The following is a 24673-nucleotide window of genomic DNA, read 5'->3' on the forward strand; positions in this document are numbered from 1 at the left end:
ACACGAAAGTTTGTCCATCGAGTCAGGAAAGATTTCTACAGACATTATATAAAAAATACAGAAAATACAATTTACGTATGCATTAAAATGACTCAACTCTCTCTCTCATGACTCTCACCAAAGAATATTATAGTTAGAATTATCTTTGCTCTCATGTATCCTCTCGTTAAACAGACTATAGCCATGAAATAATACAAAAAGTTCATTTTGTTTATGAATAGGCCTCAAATAATTTGGATATGAAACAAAGTTAGTAAATATTATAACTTTTGGTCGAAATAATTGTATACAGTATTTAATAGTTTATTATAAACTATATTTGTCATTTTCTGATTATATCTTTTACTAATTATACCCAATTTATTAATCTAACTAATCACCACATAAAAACCTTTTTGTGTTTATCTGGAAACTCGTATATTTTATCTAATTCATTTCATTCTGTGTTAGTATTAATACAATACAGAGATACATTTTAGCAGTCGCAAGTATTTTACATAAACGTAAAAAACATTTTAAGATTTTAACGACCCATATGTCATTACGTACATCAAAACTAAAAAAACGAAAACTCGTTTTTGTAATGGAAGCATAGAAAAATCAGATTTTTATTAGATAATAAATTTTGTTTAGTAAACAATTTTCAGATCACTAACGCTGATTTGTACATGTGTCGTTTATTGGATAGTATCGTAAAATAGAAAGCCATAACCTGTCAAATGCACTTACGACACAGAAGCGAATATAGACAGTTAGGGTTTTGGTGATTTACAATTGCCAAGCTTCGGGGAAAACTTTTCATTTATGTTATGTTTTGTTTATAAAACACAACTATAAAATAGAATTTTCCACTTTTATTTATTTTAGAAAATTACAACGACAAACTTAATTAATAATTTAAAAAACTAGATAATTTAATCTTTCATGATTTCGCCAAACAAATTTGAAAATTTATAATTACCGTAGGTGATTTTTTATTGTTATGTTTAATTGTCAAACATAAAAAATGAAAAATTATTCAATAATTATCGATTTAGGTCTTAAATTTTAAATTTAACTTCTCCCCACGAGAGATGGTATGTTTTTGAAAAACCCTGTAGAAGAAGTTATACATACATACATAAATACTACCATTACTCACTGACGAGTATTTGACATGCATCAGAAGATGATCACGCAATGCGTTTTCTTTCATGAGCTTTTCTGTGACTGAAAAACTCGATACGTGATGTTATCTGTCTACAGCACTCTGGATATTCAAAAATCTCATTGCTTTGTTGCCTCTTTACTTTTTGGTTGTCGCTGTTAACTGAGTTTACAATTCTTCTCCATTGCATTCTGTTGTGAGCTGTTTCCTTCCACTCATTCTGCATGTTAATCCCCTTTAAGTTTTCGTGGAAAATATCCGTGTACCTTCTGAGTTGTCGACCCGGCGTCCTCTTACCGTCTACAAGCTCACAGTAAAGCAGATATTTTGGTATGCGTTTTTCCTGCATTCTGCATACGTCACCAGCCCATATACAGCCCATCTTAAGAGGGATTTTGTAACCAGTTAGCTTTTTCAAGGACCAAAACGTTTGAGACATGATGAAACCATTTGATTCTTAACAGTTGTCTAAGGTGTCTCTGTTGCAACTTGTTTAATGCGTTCATGTGTACGGCACCCAGGTTTCGCTTCCATATAACATGGTGAGGATTATTATTGCTCGGCACACTGCAAGTTTCGTTTTTGTGCTCAAGTCATGTAGAAAACCCTGTTTTTTAATTTCCAGAATGCTCTTGAGGCGCTGCTAATCCTGTGCTGAATTTCAGACTCGATATTGGCCTTTTCCGAAATCAACAACATATTCCAATACTTCTTTTCCGATTTTTACAGCATTGTTTTGATCTTCCTGGGGAAAGCACTTTTAGATTTTAGGTTTGTCGATGTTCAGCTTAAGGTCCAAATCCTCGTATGCCCAGGTATATGTGTTCAACATTTCTTGTAGTTGCTGTAACGTTTTTGCAAGTAGAGCGCAGTAATCAGCGTATTAAAGTTCTGTGATGAATTTTGTACGTTTTTGTTGTATGAATGTTGTATGTTTTTGCCCTGATTTTTTTTGTTTAACAGACCGCCCTCGTATCTGTCTCTAATGCCCAATCCTCTCTCCTACAGTTTATTGTCCACTATAATGGACAGCGCTGCCATGAATATGCCTATAAGAAGTTATAGATTTAACGCAGAATCTAAAAATAGAATAAAAAATAGAGTGTTGCATTTAAAAAAAAAACATTTTATATCTGCCAAACTGTTTTGACGCACCCTTTATACTCTATAATAATTTTAAAATGTGTACCTTAACCTTCTCTATAACTCTTATATTTAAAACTCAAAACAAATGAGACAACGGACTTTACTCTATCGTTGATTCACCTTGTACATCTTTGGTATCTACCCTAGTTTTGTACAATAAGGTTTGTCTATTAATAGAATTTTTCTGAGACCAAAACCTATTAAAATAGTTTGATTACTTTAGTTAAGAATCATTTTCCTGACATCCAAACACCCTGTACTATCCCGAATTAAACAAAATAAATATAGGACGTAAGAAACTGATCGTGAACCGGTCTAGACTCTAAACTAAAAGCAATAAATCTTAGCGAATGTTTCTTTCGCAGTTTTTGTCTGGATGCATTCCGAAAAACAAGTTGATATTTATGATTTATGGCGGAAAAAAGTTTGAAGGAACGTAACCGGGCGCAATAGTCCCGATGATGAATTGATTTACTGAGCCGTTTTGTCATTTAATAAAGCGCCTATGACTTAGTTCAGCCAGTCAGTGTTTCGGTTGAGTTCATTAAACTGGATTTTTCCGGGCGTCTGGAACTTTCGGTTCTTCCTAGAAATTAATAGTTTATGAAGTCGCCAAATGTAATAAATTGACATAAAAATGCCATAAAAATTCTTGTTAAATTAATATCGAATATTAGAAAGCGGCTACATTAAATGAGCCGTTGAAAATCAGAATGGTCAGACGTCAAAAAATGTAGTTTTGAGGTATGTGGCTTCAAAGTTAACGGCTTACTGTAAAATACTCACATAAGATATTAACATTGTAACTTTGGTATTGTAACAAAATGGGACCAACTTAAATTTTTGCATAAAAATAGATGGTATTTTTTGTCTGTTTATTTTGTATTTTTGAATTTTCTGACTTGGACCATTCTGGCTTTCAATTGATTGAGACTATTAGTGCATAATCTAAAATAAGTCTTCATGTAAATAAAAAAAATATATTTAAAAGAACTGTATCTATGTCTTACAAATGTTAATAAGATAATATAACGGGGTTTAACAAGTTAAGAAATGTATCTGATAGTATCAGAATCATCAAAAACACCCTAGTTAAGATCTTCATAGGGTAAATTATTTTCTAAATGTTCTGTGTCATATTTGTCCTGGTTTAGAAAGAGAAAAGGTATATATATAGCTTCTACAGCTTTAGTGTCTTAAAAACCCTAGATGTACTGGCGATGGCGGTATAAACTGAGATAGCGTTAGATATTTTACTTTTTTACATTACAGCCAACCAAAATTACGATTTAAAATTTTACGAAATGACGTAAAAAGAATTGTTTTTTCTTACCCTGTATGTAATTTTTTGACAAACTGTGGATACTAAAAAAATTAACTAATCGATCTGCATCGATCCTCGACAAAAAAATCTTTCAAATAACTGAAAAAAGCTCGATTTTGGCCGGGAACATTTTTTAAAATTTTTGAAAACAGTTCTATTCGTAGAGGCCTCACTGGTCGTTTAGCTACTTACCCTTTTCGAGATATTTGCGTTTTTGGGTATTGGCAAAATACCCACTTTAAATCGTTTTCTACCAGTCCTTATGAAAATCTAAAAAAGGAAAAATAGGCCATGAGAGGGCGCCATCAGTCGTCTATCTAAAGCGTTGTGCGACCTGCAGTTTCCTTATAATGTCCATTTTAAGTGTCCAGGTTTCGCAAGCATAGATCATGACTGGGAGTACACATTGGTCGAATGTTTTCTTCTTTAGATAAAGTGTCATTCTAGATTTGAATTGGTTAGAGTTTCTCTCCCATAAGTACTCCATGTATTATTTATTAGAATGTCTGCTTTATTAGAATGTCTGCTGTCTACTAGTTCATTGTCTTACTAGTTCATTGTACATTACTTTAGTTGTTGGTAAATTCATTTTGAGACCTAATTTAGTACTGGCCCTATTTAGTTTGTTAATTTTCCTTGTAGTTCTTCAAAAGTATTGTCAATTAGGACTATGCCATCAACGAAACTTGGATGGTTAAGATATTCTCCATCTATTTTTAATTCTTTGTTGGTCCAGTCCAGTTGACGGAAGATTTCTTCTAGTGTTGCTGTAAACAGCTTTGGAGATACCGCATCTCTCTCGTATTCGTTTGCCAGCTGGAAACTCTGGGATTGTTTTATTTATCATTACTCTTCCTTTGGCTTCTTTGTATATATTGGAGAGAGTTTCTATATAAGGCCTGTTAATATTCAATAATCCTTTACATTACTAATATCTGAATATAAAGTTCGTTTCGTTAGCTTTCATGCTGTAAAAGACATCAATGACTTTGTTGTTAGAATCTTATTTTTGACTGCATGAAAAATTAGTTTATTTCATTAAGTTTTTTTGCACTGTAATTCCTTAAAAGAAAACAAAATGAAAATTCCAGCCTAAAGGAAAAACAGAGAGAGAGAGATTTTCATCAGTTCCAAGAAATGACGGTTCTGCAAATATACGCAAAACGATTCGCGAGAGAGGACTCAAAGTGCGCATTCATTAACAAGTACGCGTCAGCGAAGACTCGTTGGTTGGTCGTAAGAGGAGGCAAAGCGGGCAAATAAAAATGCGCGGTCATTGGGGCTGTAAGAGGCAAAACGAGATGAAGAAAATGAATGTTTACGGCTTTAAAGCAATAATAATATTAAAAGAAAAGGGAATTATTCACGGCTCTTTCCTTTGTCCTCTGTCTAAATTGTGATTAATTCGGTTTATTTAATTATTCTTTGTTTAGTTATTTCTTTGTGATAGGAATAGCAAATAAAGATCAAATCTTCTTCTTACAGTGCCACTCTCTATACAGGGTCCGGCAATAGTGTGTCGGGCATCTGTAGCTCCTAGAATAAAAAAACTTGAAAATTTTGATTAAGTGCAAACCTAAAGTATGTTCTAGGATGTATTTCAGGAAAATATTTTAACTTCTATAGGGTGGCTCAAAAAAGGGTTAGTGGATCGGAATGATTTTTTTTAAATGTATATTATTGCATTTTTGGCTTCCTTTCAGATCATTTTACATAATCCTAAGATATGAGTAAATATATTTCGATAGTTTCAGAGATATTAATAAACAAATAAAAAAAATATATTTTTCAACCTTCACTAAACAATTATTATAAATAGAAGAACTGTCCTGAAATCAAAACTATATTAGGTTTTTACTTTAGATAGTCTATACTTACTTTGCTATAAATATAGTAATCTTGAATCATACAGGATATTCAAAATTCTACATTTCATACTTCAGCTTTACACTTAAATAAAATTCCAATTTTTTTTATTATAAGAGCTAAAGATGCCAGACGCACTATTGCCGGACCCTGTATAGAGCGGTAGCCTCTGGCATTTACAGGGTGGGCCAAATTGGACACTTCTAAGGGGAAATACCCTTTTTTTTAAGAGATAGACGAGAACTAATATTGGTGTCTGGAGCTCAATTTTTATCATAAACATAATGGTAAAAACCGCACATCGATATCTGTTACCGTTTCGGAGTTAAGAGGTGTTTCAAAAATGTGCATTTTTAACAAATCGCTGTAAATTTTTGCTATGGACGTGGCGTGGCGTGGCGTGGCGCGTTGGCTAATGGGGTCCCGGCATTAGTGGTTTAAGCATAATGTTTTTAACTTAATAATTTAAGAGTTATCAACAGAAAATTTGATTTTTTATATGGGACACTCTATATTTTTAATTTATTGGAAAGAACTTAAAATTATCTTTTATTTTAATTTTACTAATTGTGATTAATAAAATTGCGTTTATCTCATCAAAGAGGCCGAATTCGACAAAATACCACGAAATAACTTTTAATGGGCAGTAAACCGCCTGCGCCATTTTGATATCAAAAGAAAAAAGTCAGTGGCGCACATGCTTTTTTTTTGAAAAGTGTTCATATAAAAAATATTCTAAACAATTATGCACGTCACTGATGAATTTATCGACATTTTTTTAGCATTAAAATATGTAGCACTTTTTTTAGAAACTTTTATTCTCAAAATTTCATTCGAATCACTAAAAGTACTTGGAAGAAAATTATAATAAATCGAAAGATTATTAAGACTTTAATACCCTGTAGCTACAAAAGAAAGCAGAATCGGACCTATGTTGATATGAAAAATAAATCTTTATTTTTACGTGAGGAATCTTACCACCAGAGATGGCACATGTTTTTGAAACACCCTGTAGAGTTTTAAAAAAATTACCCATTTTGAATAAGTAGGCTTTGAATGGCGCCGGCCGGTATTGTAGAAAAATTATTACCAGTGGCTGTCAGCAGCAATGATGCAGAATTTTATAACAATTTAAACTGTCCAAAAAAATCCTATATAGATATTTCGCAACTGCAAGAAAATCCACAAAATAAAATAGTTATTTTTTGTAAACATGCGTTAATCCAACGGAGGCTAATTGTCAGCAGTAAGGGTGCCTACATAGTGAGGCATACCCCACTATGTTTGTACCCTTAGGTTTACTGATAAACAAATTTGCCTAAGGAACAAAAAAAATGCTTAACTTTTTGGAAAGTTTATCTCTTTCCGTTGTCGGAAGCAAAAAAAAATACAAAGAATAAAGAAAAAAATATTTAAAATATTTAAATGCAACTATTCGAGAACTTCTTTATTCTTTAGATTTTTTAAGCAGATACGTCTACAAAAACCGTTAACGTTCTGCTAAAATGAGATTATATCAAGTTAAACTTGAAAATTAACAATTACTACCTGATAACAATTACTTAATAAGGTAAGACTAAAAAGTCTAAAACTTTCTCTATGATTATTTCTAATTTTTTTTTAATTTTTACATATGTTATATTTATTTATGTTAAATTCTGTAAAATCAAAGAAGCGATTGCCATACATTACTAACATCTACAGACGCATGAGCAATTCATTTATTTTTATTAGATTTTGTACTATTGTACTAAGAAAGCCTCTTTTATTTTTCTTTTAGTGGCTATCGCTTCTTTTATTATAATTTTGGCGTTGTTAAAATCTGTTCTGTGCCCTGTGTCCTATGAATGCTGACAAATCTTAGATTTGTGAAAGTCGCCCTTAATAAATAATAATCTGTATGTTCTTTAATTCGAACATTTAAGGGTCTAGATGTTTCACCAATATAATATTTAACGCTTTCACATGGTATTTTGTTTATTACATTTTTTGTTTGTTGTTCAGTATTCATTGATTTAGTGACTATCAATGAAACTTTTGTCAGGAAATAAGTTTTATCATCGGCTTCCAACAAAAAACGAGTTATGTCGCCTTTTCTTAAAATTCTCGATTTTTTTTACCGAAATCCTCCCGATTTTCTTTTTAGAAATGCAATTAAACGGACGTACTTACTAATATCTGTATTTTTCTTCACTGATATAACTGAACGTAGCATGGAATAATATACCCAAAGTGATGAAGCCTTCCTATGTTTTGAAAGATGTTCAAAATATGCCAGGAGAACCTTTTCGTTACTACTATTCTTAATTCCTTTCCCTTTACACCAATCTTCAAGTTTTACATAGGCTTGCTCGTACGTTTGTCTTGATTTTTCGGGAAGTAGGGAATCGACAACGTTTTGCGCAATGCAGTCAATATCCGAAGGGACACTTTCAGAATCAGAATCACCCATATTAATATTATTTTTTGCTTTTTGCTAAAACTGAACGTTTAACACAAAATTGAACATCAATAATTGAGTTGTCAAAGTCAAAATGGAAACAATCAACAAGCACGGTTACCACGGCGTCGACAAATATGGGCACCTTTCTTTGGATCGTCCCTCGTGTCGCGTCGTAGATTAAATTTTGAATGATACACGTTCGATACGAACTTTTTAATGAAACTTGTGTAACGTTACACGCGTTTCATTATGATGTTCGTATCGAACTTGTATCATTAATAACTATAAAACATGAATGGAGTAACTGAAAACGAATTAATAAAACATAAAGGAATAATATTTATTCTTTGAGACATTTAGACTAATTTCTTATCCAAACAAAGAGGTTAAAAGTTAAAGGGCACCCAAAGAATAAAACTAAAACAGAATTGAAATCGGATATAAGATATATAAAGAGTAAATAAGGACGTATGGAAACTCTATCAAAATGTAAATTGATTAGTAATTTAAAACGTGAACCAAGTAACAGAAAATGAATTAAGAAAACATAAAAGAATAATATTTATTCTTTGAGACATTTAAACTAATTTCTTACCCAAACAAAGAGGTTAAAAGTTAAAGGGCACCCAAAGAATAAAACTAAAACCGAATTGAAATCGGATTTTTCTAGCGACGAGAAAGGAAAAGCGACCGGTCTCTGGCAATTAAAATCGTCGAACGGGAAGCTTTTTAATGCTGGAGGGAAATTAAAAACTAAGTTTCATTTTTGCAGAAGGAATTTCCAGAAAATTGCAATTGTCTGGACCGGTTCGTCGTTCGCCATAACTAATCCACCGAGCGTTGTACGGATGGCTTTAGATTTATGTTCTTATTAAAAATATATAATGCAACATAGAATGTATTTCGTAACGTACTTTATTTATAGAGACTATATAAGTGCATGAAGACAGTAACAAATTTAACTGCAATTATTTATAGATTTCTGGACTCTAAAATGGGGTGACCCACTTTAAATTTTGACCCGTTAAAGATCGTAAGTTAAATTTTGCAACATTTTTTTATATGCATTTTTAGGGTTCCGCACCCAAAGGGTAAAAACGGGAACCCTATTACTAAGACTTCGCTGTCCGTCCATCTGTCACAAAGGTCTATCTTACGAACCGTTATAGCTAGACAGTTGAAATTTTCACAGATAATGTATCTATGTTGCCGCTATAAGAACAAATACTAAAAACAGAATTAAATAAATGTTTATAAATAAAAAAGTGCTTTCACTAAACATTATCTTTTAAGTAAGAATTTTACATAGAATCTTTCAAGTCCTCGGTGGCCGCGTGGTTAAAGCGTTAGGACTTTACGCTGCTATGACGTTGGAGCCGTAGTAAGGCAGGTTGGAATCCTAGTCAATGCGACTTTTTTTAATCGTTTTTCTTTAATTTTTACATATTTATTTTTACTTTTTAAATATTTATTATTGATTAATACAATTTTTAGTAATGTGTTTCTTTGTTTCTTTTTAATTATTTATACGTGCATTTAAAATTTCAGCTAAATCGGAAAAAAGTTTATATATATAGTGTCTAATGTCGTATAGATAATAAATGGTACGGAACCCTTCGTGCGCAAGTCCGACTCGCACTTGACCAATTTTTATATACTTTAAGTAGACTACACTAAAATAATCATGACCGTAAAAAAATAGTCTCTTTGGTCCCATTTGAGGTGAACTTGACCGTTTATGTGTTTTGTCTGTTACATTTTATTTATTTTTTATGTAATATAGGTAAAGTTCAAGTTGACCATCTAACACAGAGATCATCAGTTTATATTAAAATTATATCTGAATAATATATCATCAAGACTAAGTATAGATACAATATAAGTTAACAAAATAAGACACAAAATAAACTTCTAGCCCAAAGAAATCTATGAATCAGAGTAATTAAGTTGAACTTATTGAAAATTTTTAACCGATGGTCACATTACTCCAGAATCCTTCAGGCAGAAATCTACACTATCGAAAGATGCGTACAACTTATCTTAGATGGGAACTATCGGGAATAAGAAACATCCATCTAATCCAATATTCAAGCAGAATTAAAAGCGATTAACCCAGTAACCGTCAATTCGAAGTTGGTAAAAGAATGCCTAGAGAAGTTAAACAAATTAGGCAAAGAAAATAAAGTCCTCATACTCGTGAGCCAGGAGCCAGCCCACCAAGGGATAGAAGGCAATGAAAAATCAAATGATGTCGCTAGAAAAGGAGCGAACGCTCCAGACCTCGTTTGTAACCTGGAATGGGAATCCTCCAACGGCCTAAGACACTCGAAGAAATCTCTCAGAACTTACGACCGAAAAAAAAAGGTTCTCCTTGATTTAAGTAAGAACAATCTTTGGATTGTCACGGGGTTTTTAACAGGACACTGTCTCCTCAACGAACACCTCAGTAGATTGAAGCTAAGAAACAACGGTGAATGCAGATTCTGTGGGGAAAATGGGGAAACACCAGAACACCTCATCACCGAGAGCGGCTGATGTCGGAGATGAAGAGCTGGCCTCGGTGGACCTGGCCGTCTTAGATACTGACTTTTGACAAAGCCCTAACACTGTATGAGAAGTTATAACTCATCAACTGTGCAATGTACACGGTCATGCGAGACTACAACACCAAACTGACGATGCTGGAGACTATTATTTGTATTTGTTCACATTTGTTTGGTGATCAAGAAGCTCATTTCCACCTGCATTGCTTTGTATGCTCATTCACTAAGTCTATATGTTACATTACAGTTGATCAGCCTGTATTAACATATGGCAGTTAAAAAAATATCTAGAATCTTCTAATATAGTCCATAAAAGAATGTTTTGATTAAATTCTACAGCAAAGCAAAACTGCATCCAAATGACACTAGTTTTTCACATAAAACATATGAATTCACACAAAAATATGAAGATTTTAACAAATCCCATTTTCTGTCATTACTTACATTATTTTGCGATTACAATTCATCAAATTGATGAATATTTATAATAATTAATGAAATACAGAGCAGATTTAGACAAATACTAACAAAATCAATTTTATTTAAAAGCCAGTAACATGTACAATTAAAATAGATTTAAACAATTAATTGTTATTTTGATTTTTCTATTAGTTAAATCTGCAAATTCTACTAGTAAATTATATCGGAACAAATGTTATGAATTTCCAGATTTAAATTTATTAGTGACTTTTTCATAAAAATAAATAAAAATAAAACTACAAATAAATTAAATTGAATAAAGATAGATCTTTCCATTTATAGGAGAGTTTTTTTAACGTGATATTTGTATATTATAACACCTCAGTAGCTTAACGCTGAGAAACCACGGCAAATGCTGATTTTGGGAAGACAATTGGCAAACACTAGAACACCTCATCACTGAGTGCGCCGAGACGACAACCTTTCGTACCATAAACTTTGGTGAGGCTGATGTCGGAGATGAAGAGCTGGCCTCTGTGGAGCCGTCTCAGATACTGACTTTTGACAAAGCCCTGAGATTGTATGATGAGTTATAACTCGTTATAACTCAAGAAAGGGGAACACACAATAGATCTGTAAGGTCGCGGTGATTAACCCCCCTCCTAAACATTCTACATTCTGTTTCACAAACTTCAAATTTTGAATTTAAGTTAGCGTTTGGCCTATAAAGGAAGGAAAAAATGAAAAACTCCGAAATTGAGTTATTTATTAAATAATGATTATTAAAAGTCAAGAGTCTAGCTGCTACCTGTAACTGATTATCCAGTCGACGTGAAACTACACGAATGAGTTTTGATTGCTTTGGTTTTAACATTTTTATATTTCATTCACTCTCTCTTTTTTTCTTAATTTTGACTGTAATGATATAATTCTAGCGTTGCGATTTTATATATCACGAACATTGGAAAAAAATCCTCCAATACAATACCTTTAATATTTAAATGGCTAATACAAGTAAATCAGTTTTATGGGCAATAAACTGTATTTTTATTTGTTTTCGAAAAATAAAAAAAGCCATTAGGTCCGAGTTTTTCACCGTAAATTACAAGGTGATTTATATAGAGCAGCCCATCCTATTTCAATTATTCACCTGGATTTTATCTATTATTGGTTAAAATAAAACACGACAAAAAATTTGTAAATATTTAAAACAATCCACGCTAAAAAAGTGGGTAATCGTTACTGTTGTTATGAACATTAATTTTTAATTTGAAGTAGTGATATACTCGTAGTTTGGATTATTCGAAATTATTATGTTTTTTTGGTTTAGTACAAAATATAGTAATAAACGAATCACTAATAAATAATTATTTATGTACATTTGAAAAACATTGATATCAACGATTTTAACTAAGTTCAATCAAAATTTTGCCAATATTTTAGCTATGTTGACACACTATAAAACGTCGAAAGATTTAATCGACAGGCCATGTCCGCAGGCCAGGTCCGAAGGCCGGATCCGCCGGCCGGACTTTCTGGTGTATGGAAGGCTAATAAGGCTAATAAGGGATCCAAGCAAATGATTAAGATGGCAGCGCCATCTTAATTATTGTTCTATCTTTGGCCTCTTTTCAATATACATAATTGTTATTTTTTATACAAAACGATAATTTATCGTCGTATTTTATCGTCGACCGAAAAGATTATTTCACGGTGAATTAATTTCGGGAGACGATAATGCAATTTTATCGTCATGAATACAACAATATTTTTTTTTCCATAGCGAATTACGTTTTAAAAAATATTCAGAAATTATTATTTCAAGGAATTTGTGCGTGAGGTTCAAGTTAACGTCTCCTTTCTGCTGCAATGACTAAACTGGACGGGACCTACTTTGTTTACGCGGAATCCGAACCGCGGTCCTCGGCCATATCATGGTCAATGGCCTACCGACTTAGGAAGTGTCTAAATTAATTCTTACGAGATATCCGATCTCATCCGGCCACGAACCGGCGTGAATGAGCAGTGTGTATCAATAGATTTTACACTTTTCCCTTGGACAACAGCACGATGCAAAGTTTCGAACCGGTCACCCGTCCATCAACTAGCATCGCCTTACGTCGCTTAACTTCGGTGTTCTAATGGGAACCGGTGTTTCGACGTAGCTGGGCCGTTGCCTTCAAGGAATTTACTAGGAGTAGAGAAACTGTTGTGCTGGGTTGGCGTTGGTTTCTATGTAATTTGACAAATAAATAAAGCTGTTTCTTAAGTTGTCAGTTTTGAGTCAATATTTTTTAATTCTCTTTCGTGTCGATTGCTGATTGAATTGGAGCCAGAAATGGATCAAAAGGAAATAAGTAAATTACCAACAGATATTCAAGCTGAGGCGACAAATGCCATATCCAAACTACTTCTATTTTTCAATTTTAACAGTTGCTATGGAAAAAAGATAATTCTCCTTACCTCCTACCCCTCCTACAAGAATCAAACAATTCTTCCCTCGTATATAATGACAAAACAGAGATTAAAACCCTACAGTATTAGGCTACAAATCAAATGGAAAGTTTTTTCAATTGAGGCAAATTTGCTAGTTAACAAGCTTTATGGGATTTAAAGAGTAGTTTATAAATAAATTATTTTGTTATCAAGACAGATACATATACTATGTGAAAGCATAATTGCAAATCACAATATCTATCATTTTAATGTCAGGTATTTATCAATAAAATGCTTAATAGAAATTCATATTAATCTTTCGAATAAAGTAAATGATGATATGGGCAGTTCACTGTACAATTCGATTAACTCCACATTATGAAGAATCTTACATTTAAGTGTAAAACCACTTGGTATATTCATAACTTTTTATATTTATTAATTATTTTAACATAATTCCAAGCATTGGAGGTTAACATTTCTCTAATGTTTGGAAAATAATGTTTGGTTGTTGTTATAAATATAAAATTATTTTTAAAAGTGGAGTTAATCGAATTGTGCAGTGACAGCTCATATTTCTTAAACATAATCCTAATAATAAACAGGGTGAGTTTTCTACGATGTTCTCTATGGGTATCTCGAAAACTACTGGTGATAGAGAGTCGGTTAAATGGGGAAAGAATTGCAGTTTTGTGGGGTCATAAATATGCGCCTTTCAGATTTTCGAAAAAGTTCATGGCTTAATAGATATTTCAAAAAAAAAAAAAAATTCGGCTATTTTAAAAATGGTCCCTAATTTCATTATAATCTATTTTAGACAAAAAGTTTTCAAATAAAAGTTATAAATACTCACATCCTTAATGAAATTGTGTCCTCCGTTTTTTTCTAAAGCCTGTCATTTTTGACATATGACACAAACATATGTTTTTTTTAAATGGAAACCATAGTTGGTCATGACTTCATAAGAAGCGTCAAATTTTCAGCGATATAAGCGATAATATGTTTTTTTTTGTAAAAATTACTAGTTATAGCCAGTTCTTATCATTTTTAAACAATTTCACTTAGTTAGCCATGGAAACATGTTCAATTGTCGTTGCTCTCAGAAATGCCAAATTGTCACATCCAAACCTGTAAATTAAAATAACCAAAAATTGTAAATATCAATTTTTCAAATGAAGAATAGCGTGTTCTTGGCCATACATTTTTCGAGAATATGTTACATGCCTTTTAGAGAACGGATTTTAAGACACGTTAGAAAAGTTAAATTTAGAGAATCGTGCATTAATAGAGTGGTTCCAACATGACTTTCATTATGGCGCTCCCCCCCCCCCCATAATGAAAGAAATGTTAAAAATGATTTATATCATAATTATTATTCAAACACAGGGATAGCAAGAGGTGGACCAATTTCATGAGCCTCCTCGATCACCTGACTATCCATTTTAGATTTTTTTATGCGGTATATTTTTTGAACATTTTCTATAATAACTTAAAGCGTATAGTGATATTATTTTGTTAACTTTTAGTTTCTGTAATGTAAATTGTAAACAACCGTTTAATAAAATATTCTGTCTTTGTATAAGTTATAAATTATAATAATTAAATAACTAACAGAATAAGAATACCATACCAACCAAGTGAAATTAGTCAAGAAAGATAAGAATTGGCTGTAACTCAGTAATTTTTAGAAAAAAAAAAACATATTATAGCTTATATCGCTGAAAAGCTTAAAAATGGCGCTTTTTATGAAGTCATGGCCAACTGTGGTTTCCATTTATAAAAACATAAGTTTGTGTCATATGTCAAAAATAACAGGCTTTAGAAAAAAAAAACGGAGAACGCAATCTCATTAAGAATGTGATTATCTACAACTTTTATCTGATTTTTTTTGTCTAAAATAGATTATAATGGAATTACGGACCATTTTTAGAATAGCGGAAATTTGTTTTTTTCGAAATATCTAAGTAAGCCATGAACTTTTTCAAAAATCTGAATGGTGCATATTTATGACCCCACAAAACTGCAATTCTTTCCCCATTTAACCGAGTCTCTATTTCCAGCAGTTTCCGAGATACCCATAGAGAACATCGTAGAAAACTCACCCTGTAGAATATTTCTGCTTTCATCATAAAGCATTAAAATTGTTTATGAAAATGAAATAATATGCGTTGTTTTATTTTTAGAAAATACAATTGGATTATTAAAATAATGATTACCTTTGAAGCTACATAGGTACATTTCTCGTAAGTAATATGTAGCCAGTAAAAATATAATTAGTCACTTATTCCATTGAGAAAGGTCGCCTGCTTTTATGAGTAATAACAAGTAAGTATTTTGTTGTCTATTAACGAATATCTCGATAAATTTGCGTTGCATTCCAAGCCAATATTCTTAATATTTTATGTATTTTTCTATGTAACCTTCTAACTAAATTATATACTCAAAATTATTAATTTTAGTAGATAATTTATTTCTTGGGATATCAATAAAAATTATGATCCTTCAAATCATCGATAGTAGCAATTTAATAGGTAATGAAAAACAGAATATATATGTTACAGTAAAGGGTTAGAAATAAAGTAAATGATAAACAATTACTAGTAAAAACTCATCTTTATTGATTTGCTAACACTACGTGAGTAAAAGTTCAACAAGTTTGTTAATTTTAAAGCGAACTTTTACTAGTGAATGTTAGCATTCACAGGAGCTCAATAGTGAAACTGCGATTTGACTTTTTGATTCTCTTCGTCTCGTTTGATACTGAGTTACCCGGTAATAGCTAGCCGCTAGATGTTTTTTGATGTTAAGTATAAAGGTATATATTTTATTTTTGGTGCCTCTGTTTTATTATGGTTTTTTTTTTGTAATTTAGTATGAGTGGATCAGTTTAAATATGGAGGTGATTCAATGTTCGCGAATTCGACAGACGGTGGCAGGTCGAAATATACTACCCCTAAAAATATTTGTACTTATTTAAGACTCAATCTGTATGTCTGTGAAAAGAATAAAATCCAAATATAATATAAAATATGAAACATATTGGTATCTACAAAATATTATCCTTGAAGCATTTCAATAATTTAACGGGTATATTTAAATATTTATATTAGAAAACTGCATATGTCTATTCTTAGAAGACTTACTCACACTGTCATTTATATTAGGTACCTTGATTTTATTTATTAAGGAAAATCAAACATACAGGGTGTTTCTTAATGACATGCTAATATTTAACGGGGTGATTCTTGGACCTATTCTAAGAGAGAAACTTCATATGAATGTATGTACTAAACATATTAATTTCTGAGATACAGGGTGGTAAAATTTTCTAAAAGAAACCTTTTTTTATAATAACTCTGATTTTATTAGAGATATCTTTATGAAACTTGATACACGTCTTCTATGCATCAAAATAATTTTTTTGGTGTACAACGAATTTTATTTGTTTCAACCAGTGTCGTCCATACGGGTTTTACATTGAATATTTTCGGAGAAAAAACTGGTACACACTGGACTTCGCTTAAAATAAAAAATATTTTTAAAATCTCCATTCATTTCTAAATATTTTTTTTTTGTCTGACGCATAGTTTTTTCTTAAACAAATTAAACTCAGTTTACTTCACGGTCAAATCGCTGAAAATCTGATGCGGTGACTGTTGTGTGGAAATCATTTCTGCATCATAGGCTGAAAGGAAATTAATAAATAAAACTATTTTTTGTATGTCAAAATAAGCATTTTGATGTATAGAAGACCAAGTGGATCAAATATAACATCAGAGATACTTTGGAAAAAATTGAAAATTTTACTACCCTGTATCTGAAAAGTTAAAATGTTTAGAATATATATTCATATGAAGTTGTTTTCTTAGAATAAGTCTAAGAATAACCTCCTTAAATATTAGCAAGTCATTAAGGAACACCCTATATATTATGGACTTTTTGTAGAAATATGCTAATAAAACCGAGAACACACAATTTCAATATTTTTACGATATTTACGTGCCTATGAGCCAAATTAAAGAAAGATTTATCATTAGGCATTGACATTTTTAGTTATTTTTTATACAAGACGATGAAATGGTATTTTATCTTCGACCGAAAAGATTAATTCACGAGCGATGAAATTGCGAGTGAATTAATTTCAGGTGACGATAATGCAATTTTGTCGTCGTGTATAAAACAATATTTTTTCTATAGCGAGTTACGTTTTAAAAAATATTCAGAAATTATTATTTCAATGAATTTATTACGAGTAGAAAAAATATTGTGCTGGGTTGGCGATGGTTTCTATGTAATTTGATAAATAAATAAAGCTATCTCTTTAGTTGTCAGTTTTGAGTCAATATTTTTAATTCTCTTTCGTGTCGATTGCTGATTGAATTGGAGCCAGAAATTGCTCAAAACGAAATAAGTAAATTACCAACAGATATTCAGGCTGAGGCGACAAACGCCATATCCAAACTACTTCCATTTAAATCCCGAATAACTTATAAAAAGGAATACAAAAATTTTCAAAAATGGAAGCAATTAGAAAACGTGCGAGAAGAAATAAAGTTTTTAACCTATCCTCGCTGTTAAAGTATCATTTAATCTACCCTTGCGGTTAAAGTACTATTTTATCTACTATTTTTGGTAAATATAAGACAATTTTAACAGTTTCTATGGAAAAAGTAACTTAATAATAAAGTAAATTACAAAATATAATTAATATGTATAGATTCGACTGTTGTCTTCAAAAGCATCATTATCCCTCTACAAGTTTCACATGGTCTTTTCCAATCTCTCCCTACCTTTCAATCTGACATCATCTTCGACGTACTTCTTCACCAGCTCCCAGAACTCGTCCACCCTCTTATCAACCGACGCCTGGTCCTCGACTGCCGCGAAGCCACCTTCGATTATCACCGCCACCACCAGACACGTCGTCGCAAATCCGACGCCGAAGAACTTCGCCGTAGTCGTCGTCTTCGAGTGTCGACGGCCCATTGTACAGCAGCGCGTTGTTGACCGGGTGAAAGCGCGAATTCGACTGACGGCGCGGCGGTAGGAATCGCGCTCCTGCTGGCCGGCGGCCGGCGACGTCGACGGCATCGGAGGAAGCGTCGAAGAGGAACGGCGAAGGCGGCGCGGCGGGCGTCGAGATGGGCCTGAGGGGATCGATCGTGACAATCGGTGTCGTTAATTTTATTGTCGTTTGTATCTTGTTTTGGGTTCCGTGAAAGTTCAACCTTTTAGAATACTCCAAAACCCACTTATTACGCACGCCACATATTTCAGAGATAGTACATTCCACTCCTCCAACTCCCAGCGGATGATAAACCAAGACCAAGAAGGTACAATTTTGAGAAACACCCCACTGTACTATTGAGCAACAAAGAAATTGAAAGAGGTACACGTTTTCTCAGCAGTTAAAAAACCAAGATGCTTCCAAAAACAAAGCAGGAACAGGGATAGTAGAATTTTGACCGAAAACTCAATACTCCGAACCAATAGGCACCCCAGCATCCTTTTTTTTACAACAAGGGACCGTCCTCTGCCGGAAACACTGCGACCTGTGAGGCCTATTATGTTTGTCCCCTTTCTATATCTGCACCCATTCTCCTGTCCCTGTGCCCTGCACTAACTTATGCAGGTCCTTGATAGGATAGGAGCATAGTTCCTCCGGTGCTAGCCTAGCTTTGCCAAATAAAAAGTGTCGCTTGCGATCCAGAGCCTCGCAGTGACATATTACGTGCTCCGCTGTTTCAGGATCTTTATCGCAGAGTCTGCAGCAAAGACTTCCTTGATACAGGTTGAGTTTGTTCTGGTAACACTTGACAGCCATGTGTCTTGTCAAGAGGCCTGTTGTAATCCGCAATTTATTCCTGCTAAGCATTAGCAGTTCTTTTGCGGTTTTAGAGCTAGGTCCTTGGATAAAAGCCTTGCTGTGCCTGTGCCCCTGTCTGTTTCTCCAGTGGACATTCTGCTTTTCCCTGATCCAGAGTTTTAGTGCACTTAACGGCGTGTACACTTAACGGCTTAACAGGCCATACATTTGGGTATTCCCAGTACTGGCTCTGGGTCAAGATAGGATGCCGATCATCTTTGACCTCATCATCTTTCAAACAGAAATCTACGCTATCGAAAGCTAGGTACAACTTATCTTAGATAAGAATTATCGGAAACAAGAAATAGCCATCTTATCCGATAGTCAAACAGCCAACAAAGCAGCCAACAAGTAAAGGGAACAACTCAGTAACCATCAATTCAAAATTGTTCAAAGAATGCCTAGAGAAGCTGAAAAAAATAGGAAAAGAAAATAAACTCTTCTTATTCTGGGTGCCAGCTTACCAATGGATAAAAGGTAATGAAAAAGCAAAGATCTAGCTAGAATATGAGCGAACACGCCGTTAATTGAACTAGAACTTTTCTGCTTCCCAAATGGAAACCAACATAAAACAAAGCTCAAGAACCTGGAAGACTTCATACTTCAAAGACCTCCAACAGTCTAAGACAATCGAAGAAATTTTTCAAGACTTACGACCGAGAAAAATGAAAGATTTTCCTTGATTTAAGTAAGAACAATCTTGGGACTGTCACAGAGTTTTTAACAAGACACTGTCTCCTCCATGAACACCTCAGTAGATTGAAGCTGAGAAACAACGGCGAATGTAGCTTCTGTGAAGAAAATGGGGAAACACCTAAAAACCTCATCACATAGTACGCCGAGACGACAACCATTCGTACAATAAACTTTGATACGACTGACATCGGAGAGGAAGAACTAACCTGTGTAAAACTATCTCAGAGACTGGCTTTTGTCAAAGCCCTGGGACTGTATAGTAAGTAGATACAATAGATGTATAGTGTCGTGATGACTAAATTATTATGACCCATACAAATTACAATCTTGGAATATACGTAAGAGCCAAAGAGGACTGGAAGTACTGTATGTTATTCTTCTTCTTGTTTTATGAAGAAGAAGAACATGCAGTACTTCCTCTGTCCAAAATTCCAAGTTTTGAAAGGTTATGTTCTGATTTTTGTTGAAAATTCCACAAGTAATGCATTTTATCGTTTCATTAAACAGAATTTTTGTATTCCATTAATAGAAAGATCTGAACAACGTCCAAGTATAGATAATTCACAAAAAGAAACATTTAAAACGAAACTTAAAAACGTAAATAAAGCAAAAAGGGAGGGGTGAACAGCTGCAGGAGGTAGGTGTACATTCGAAAGGAAGTACGCGGGAATTCCTAGGAAGTACCAGGAAGTATATAGGATTTCCTAAAAGTATGTGGATTTCCCAGGAGGTATACAGGATTTCCCAGGAAGTATACAGGATTTCCCAGGATTTATGATGGAATTCCAGGAGGTATGGAGGAGATGGCTATGAGATAGCTCGAAAAAGTTGACATAGACATTTCTTTAATAATAATGACATATAACAGATACCATTAGTATCCAGTGACGTCATAATGGTTCCCGCGCTTTTGTTTCAGTTTGAATTAGTTTGGCGAGCATTACAATATTTGGTGTATTGCTCGGTGTATTGGTTTTTTTATACAAAAAGCACATAAATTAAGAAGCGTATTATCTGAAAGCAAAATAACACTGAACTCTCTACTGAACTCTCTACTAGGACTGATTTAAAATTGGAAGATAAAATGAATTTTAAGGCAGCTCAAAATATATGTTCCATTGAAGTCCTTGAATTATTTAATACTGTTGCTGAGGGTGCAGGAACCAAGGAATAAATAAAATAAAAATAAATTTAAGAATGATGAATTTAGTTATATGTTCCTATTTGGAAGAAAATTTAGATTTAAAAAGAAGGTTATACAGGGTTGTTCACCACATACGACACGGAGTATTGTAGCTAAACGATGAGATTTTTACAAATTGTAAGTTTTGGGTTCGATGAAGGACTATTAGAGGTACAATTTAAAAATAATTTTACAAGATACAGAGTGTCCCAAATAAGTAAAAAATATCAAAGTTGTATTTTTTTAAATGGAACACCCTGTATATTATTACATTTTTAGTTTTTACGATTAAAATAAAGGTAAATTTGATCAAGGTTAATTATACTTAAACCTTACCGTTTTTGAAATATTTTCAAATTTGTGAAATTCCAGTAAAAATTTTAAGGCTTCATTTCTCCAAGGGTATCAAAGTTTTTAATACTAAATATTTAATGAAGTAAGTATTTATTGATCAGTTATTGTGTTGCAATAATAAAAATAATACTACCTTATACAGAGTGTCTAAAAATTTATTTTAAATAATTATTAGCTTCAAACTGCAATAACTTGTTTAATTTAAATGGAACACGCTGTATATTTTACGAGAATCAGATGCACAATTTAATTGTCTATCAAATTATTTTATACCATTTTTTACCTATCTCTTTAAGTTTCCGTAGAAAATGCATTTTCTTGTAATTTAGAACTTATTTATCAATATACCCATGGACTATTGACATTTTAGATTATTTTTAAAGATGTACCAAATTTTTAAAGAGTACAGATACTAATATTGTCGATATAATTCGTTTATTTCATTAAAAATAAAAAAACTGTTTAAATATTTGTTAAAGAGGATCAATTAATATGATTCCAGTATTCAAACTACATTAACTGACTGTTTGCGTTGATTAATAATAATTGCTCCAAATACTAAAAAAGTGAATTTTGTATGGGCATTAGACAGTGTGATAAAAAGTAACACCTTAAAAATGATATTTCATTTTTTAATAAATGCTTATTTATTCTTCAACTCAAATCCACATTTATTTATAATAATTTATTAACGAACACAATTAAGTATGTAATTAATTAGTATATGGGCGTAAATAATGGTGTTATATTTAATTAATGGTATACTCTTTTATAAAGATTTAAATAGTTTTCTTTTTGCATACTAATGGTTCTAGTAATATTATCGTTTTGCTAAAAACGATAATATTACTAGTCTGTACATTTTGTACATTTGTTGCTTTAAAAACAATCTAAAATGTCAATATTCCATGGATATATTGATAAATGAGGTCTAAATTATAAGAAAATGCATTTTCTACGAAAACTTGAAGGGATAGGTAAAAAATGGTATAATACAATTTGATAGACAATTTAATTGTGCATCTGATTCTCCTAAAATATACAGGGCATTCCATTTAAATTAAAGAAGTTATTGCCGTTTGAAGCTAATAATTATTTAAAATAAATTTTTAGACACTCTGTATAAGGTAGTATTATTTTTATTATTGCAACACAATAACTGATCAATAAATAAACTTCATTAAATATTTAGTATTAAAAACACTGATACCCTTGGAGAAATGAAGCTTTAAAATTTTTACTGCAATTTCACAAAATTGAAAATATTTCAAAAACGGTAAGGTTTAAGTATAATAAACCTTAATCAGATTTACCTTTATTTTAATCGTAGAAACTAAAAATGTAATAATATACAGGGTGTTCCATTTAAAAAAATACAACTTTGATATTTTTTATTTATTTGGGACACTCTGTATCTTGTAAAAATATTTTTAAATTGTAGCTCTAATAGTCCTTCAACGAACCCCAAACTTAGAATTTGTAAAAATCTCATCGTTTAGCTACAATACGCCGTGTCGTATGCGGTGAACAACCCTATATAATTTATGGTATTGTGTGTTTTCTTTACGTATTTGGCGTAAATGGCTATGATAAATAATAAGAAAATTGGAGAACATTTTATTTCAAGCAACTGTTACACATGCATCGAGTTGGACGCTCATGCTCTGATTAATTTAATTATACATTTTCGAAAAAATCCAAACCTCACAGAGGATATGTTCCTTCCTTTGCTTTTTAGCAGTCAAAGCTGTGAGAAAATATTCCGAGCCACAAGGTCCATGACAACAATGCAATCTACGTTAGTAAATTATAGTATTAAAGACATACTGCAACGATTGGACAGAATTAGATCGATTAATAATATTACCCATAATTTAAGAGCTATAATACGTTTCCCAAGAGAGCAGAAAAGATTTGAAAGAGTTCGTTCTAAGGGCCAAAACGATGCACAAATTGAAGCGCAGTTGCTGTAACTGAAAAGCTGGGAATGCAAGTTGAAAATTTTTCATGGAACTCGACCACTATACCAAAAAATTCAGAAGAACAATCTGCAGTAAGTGATGAAAATGAATCTGTCATTGATGATTCGCAAATAGCCGAAGAAAGTATTTTTGAAAATCAAGAGGAAGATAGATGATTTAAGAATAGGAATCGACCAAACTAATGAGCAAAGCAAAAACACAATAGGCCTTACAGGTCGCAGTGTTTCCGGCAGAGGACGGCCCTTTGTTGTGAAAAAAAAACTAATGAGCAAACCAAACCAAACCAAACTCTTTTTTATCGAGTCGATTTTGAATACTTTTTTTCCACTATCTGTAAAGTTTGAAACTAATTACAAATTTCCTATGCCCAATAGTATCAGGAATTCCCAAAAAAATATATATGGGATTTCCCAGGAGGTATTCAGGAATTCTTTAGCTATTAGGAGGTTTAGTGTACAGAATTTGGGTCAGCTGTTTACCCCTCGGCAAAAAGTTACTAAAGCAGAGATAGTTTTTTTATTTTGATATTTTCAATTTACCATTTTCGATTAAAGCAACAATAAGCCGATACCACTTCTCGACTTAAATCTTAATACTTAATTGGTCTGGCGTCGTCTGACAGACTACGCCAAATAATTAACTCATTCTCATTAGTTACTGTGACCGCCCAGACGATTGGCGTTCTAGCTAATTCTGCCCCTCTCGGTCATCGACTGATAGCCATATTTGTGCCCAAACTATATTGAACTTTAAAATATAGTGCATATCAAATAAACTTTTAGTCACGTGGTTAAGCTTGACTGGCACAGCGTTGCCCACTTTTACATATTTTCTTTTAGTCAAATTATTTTAGGAAACAAAAATAAATTAATTATAAATATATAAACAGTTGCTATTTACATAAAAAAACTCACCTTCTTAACAGCACTTAAAGGGGACATAAAGGGTCATTATTACCGCTTTCCCGTTCAAAATATTCTAAGAAAGTTGCATGATTTTTACGGCTATTAAGTTGTCTTGTACACTTTGCACTAAAAGAGGTTCTAAAAAGAATAATTTTTCGACTGCGAGGTCTGCTAGTCAACATTTTTAAGCTTAAAGTATCACAAAACTATTTATTTAAATCAAAAACTCGTAATACAAAACTAAAGTGTCAAAACGAATGAGAATGTCAGGAAATAAATAGATAAATGTGGCAACTTGACATTTTTTACAGCAGAGCGACCACCTGAATCCCTAGCTGGGATTTTAAATTCTAGTTAGTCAG

General features: G+C 32.5%; 1 protein-coding gene across 1 annotated transcript in view; it reads right to left on the bottom strand.

Annotated features, from left to right (window-relative positions):
* LOC115880656 overlaps positions 1 to 18367 on the bottom strand; it is a 164420-nt gene extending 146053 nt beyond the window's left edge. Inside the window, exon 1 of the mRNA XM_030897934.1 lies at positions 18116 to 18367. Within this exon, the coding sequence (XP_030753794.1) occupies positions 18116 to 18311 (196 nt within the window). The 5' untranslated portion in view covers positions 18312 to 18367. The remainder of the gene's footprint in view (positions 1 to 18115) is intronic.
* Positions 18368 to 24673: the final 6306 nt, after the last annotated feature.

This window comes from Sitophilus oryzae, unplaced genomic scaffold (assembly GCF_002938485.1).
Source record: "Sitophilus oryzae breed Bouriz unplaced genomic scaffold, Soryzae_2.0 scaffold_1640_pilon_pilon, whole genome shotgun sequence".
Lineage (NCBI taxonomy): Eukaryota > Metazoa > Arthropoda > Insecta > Coleoptera > Curculionidae > Sitophilus > Sitophilus oryzae.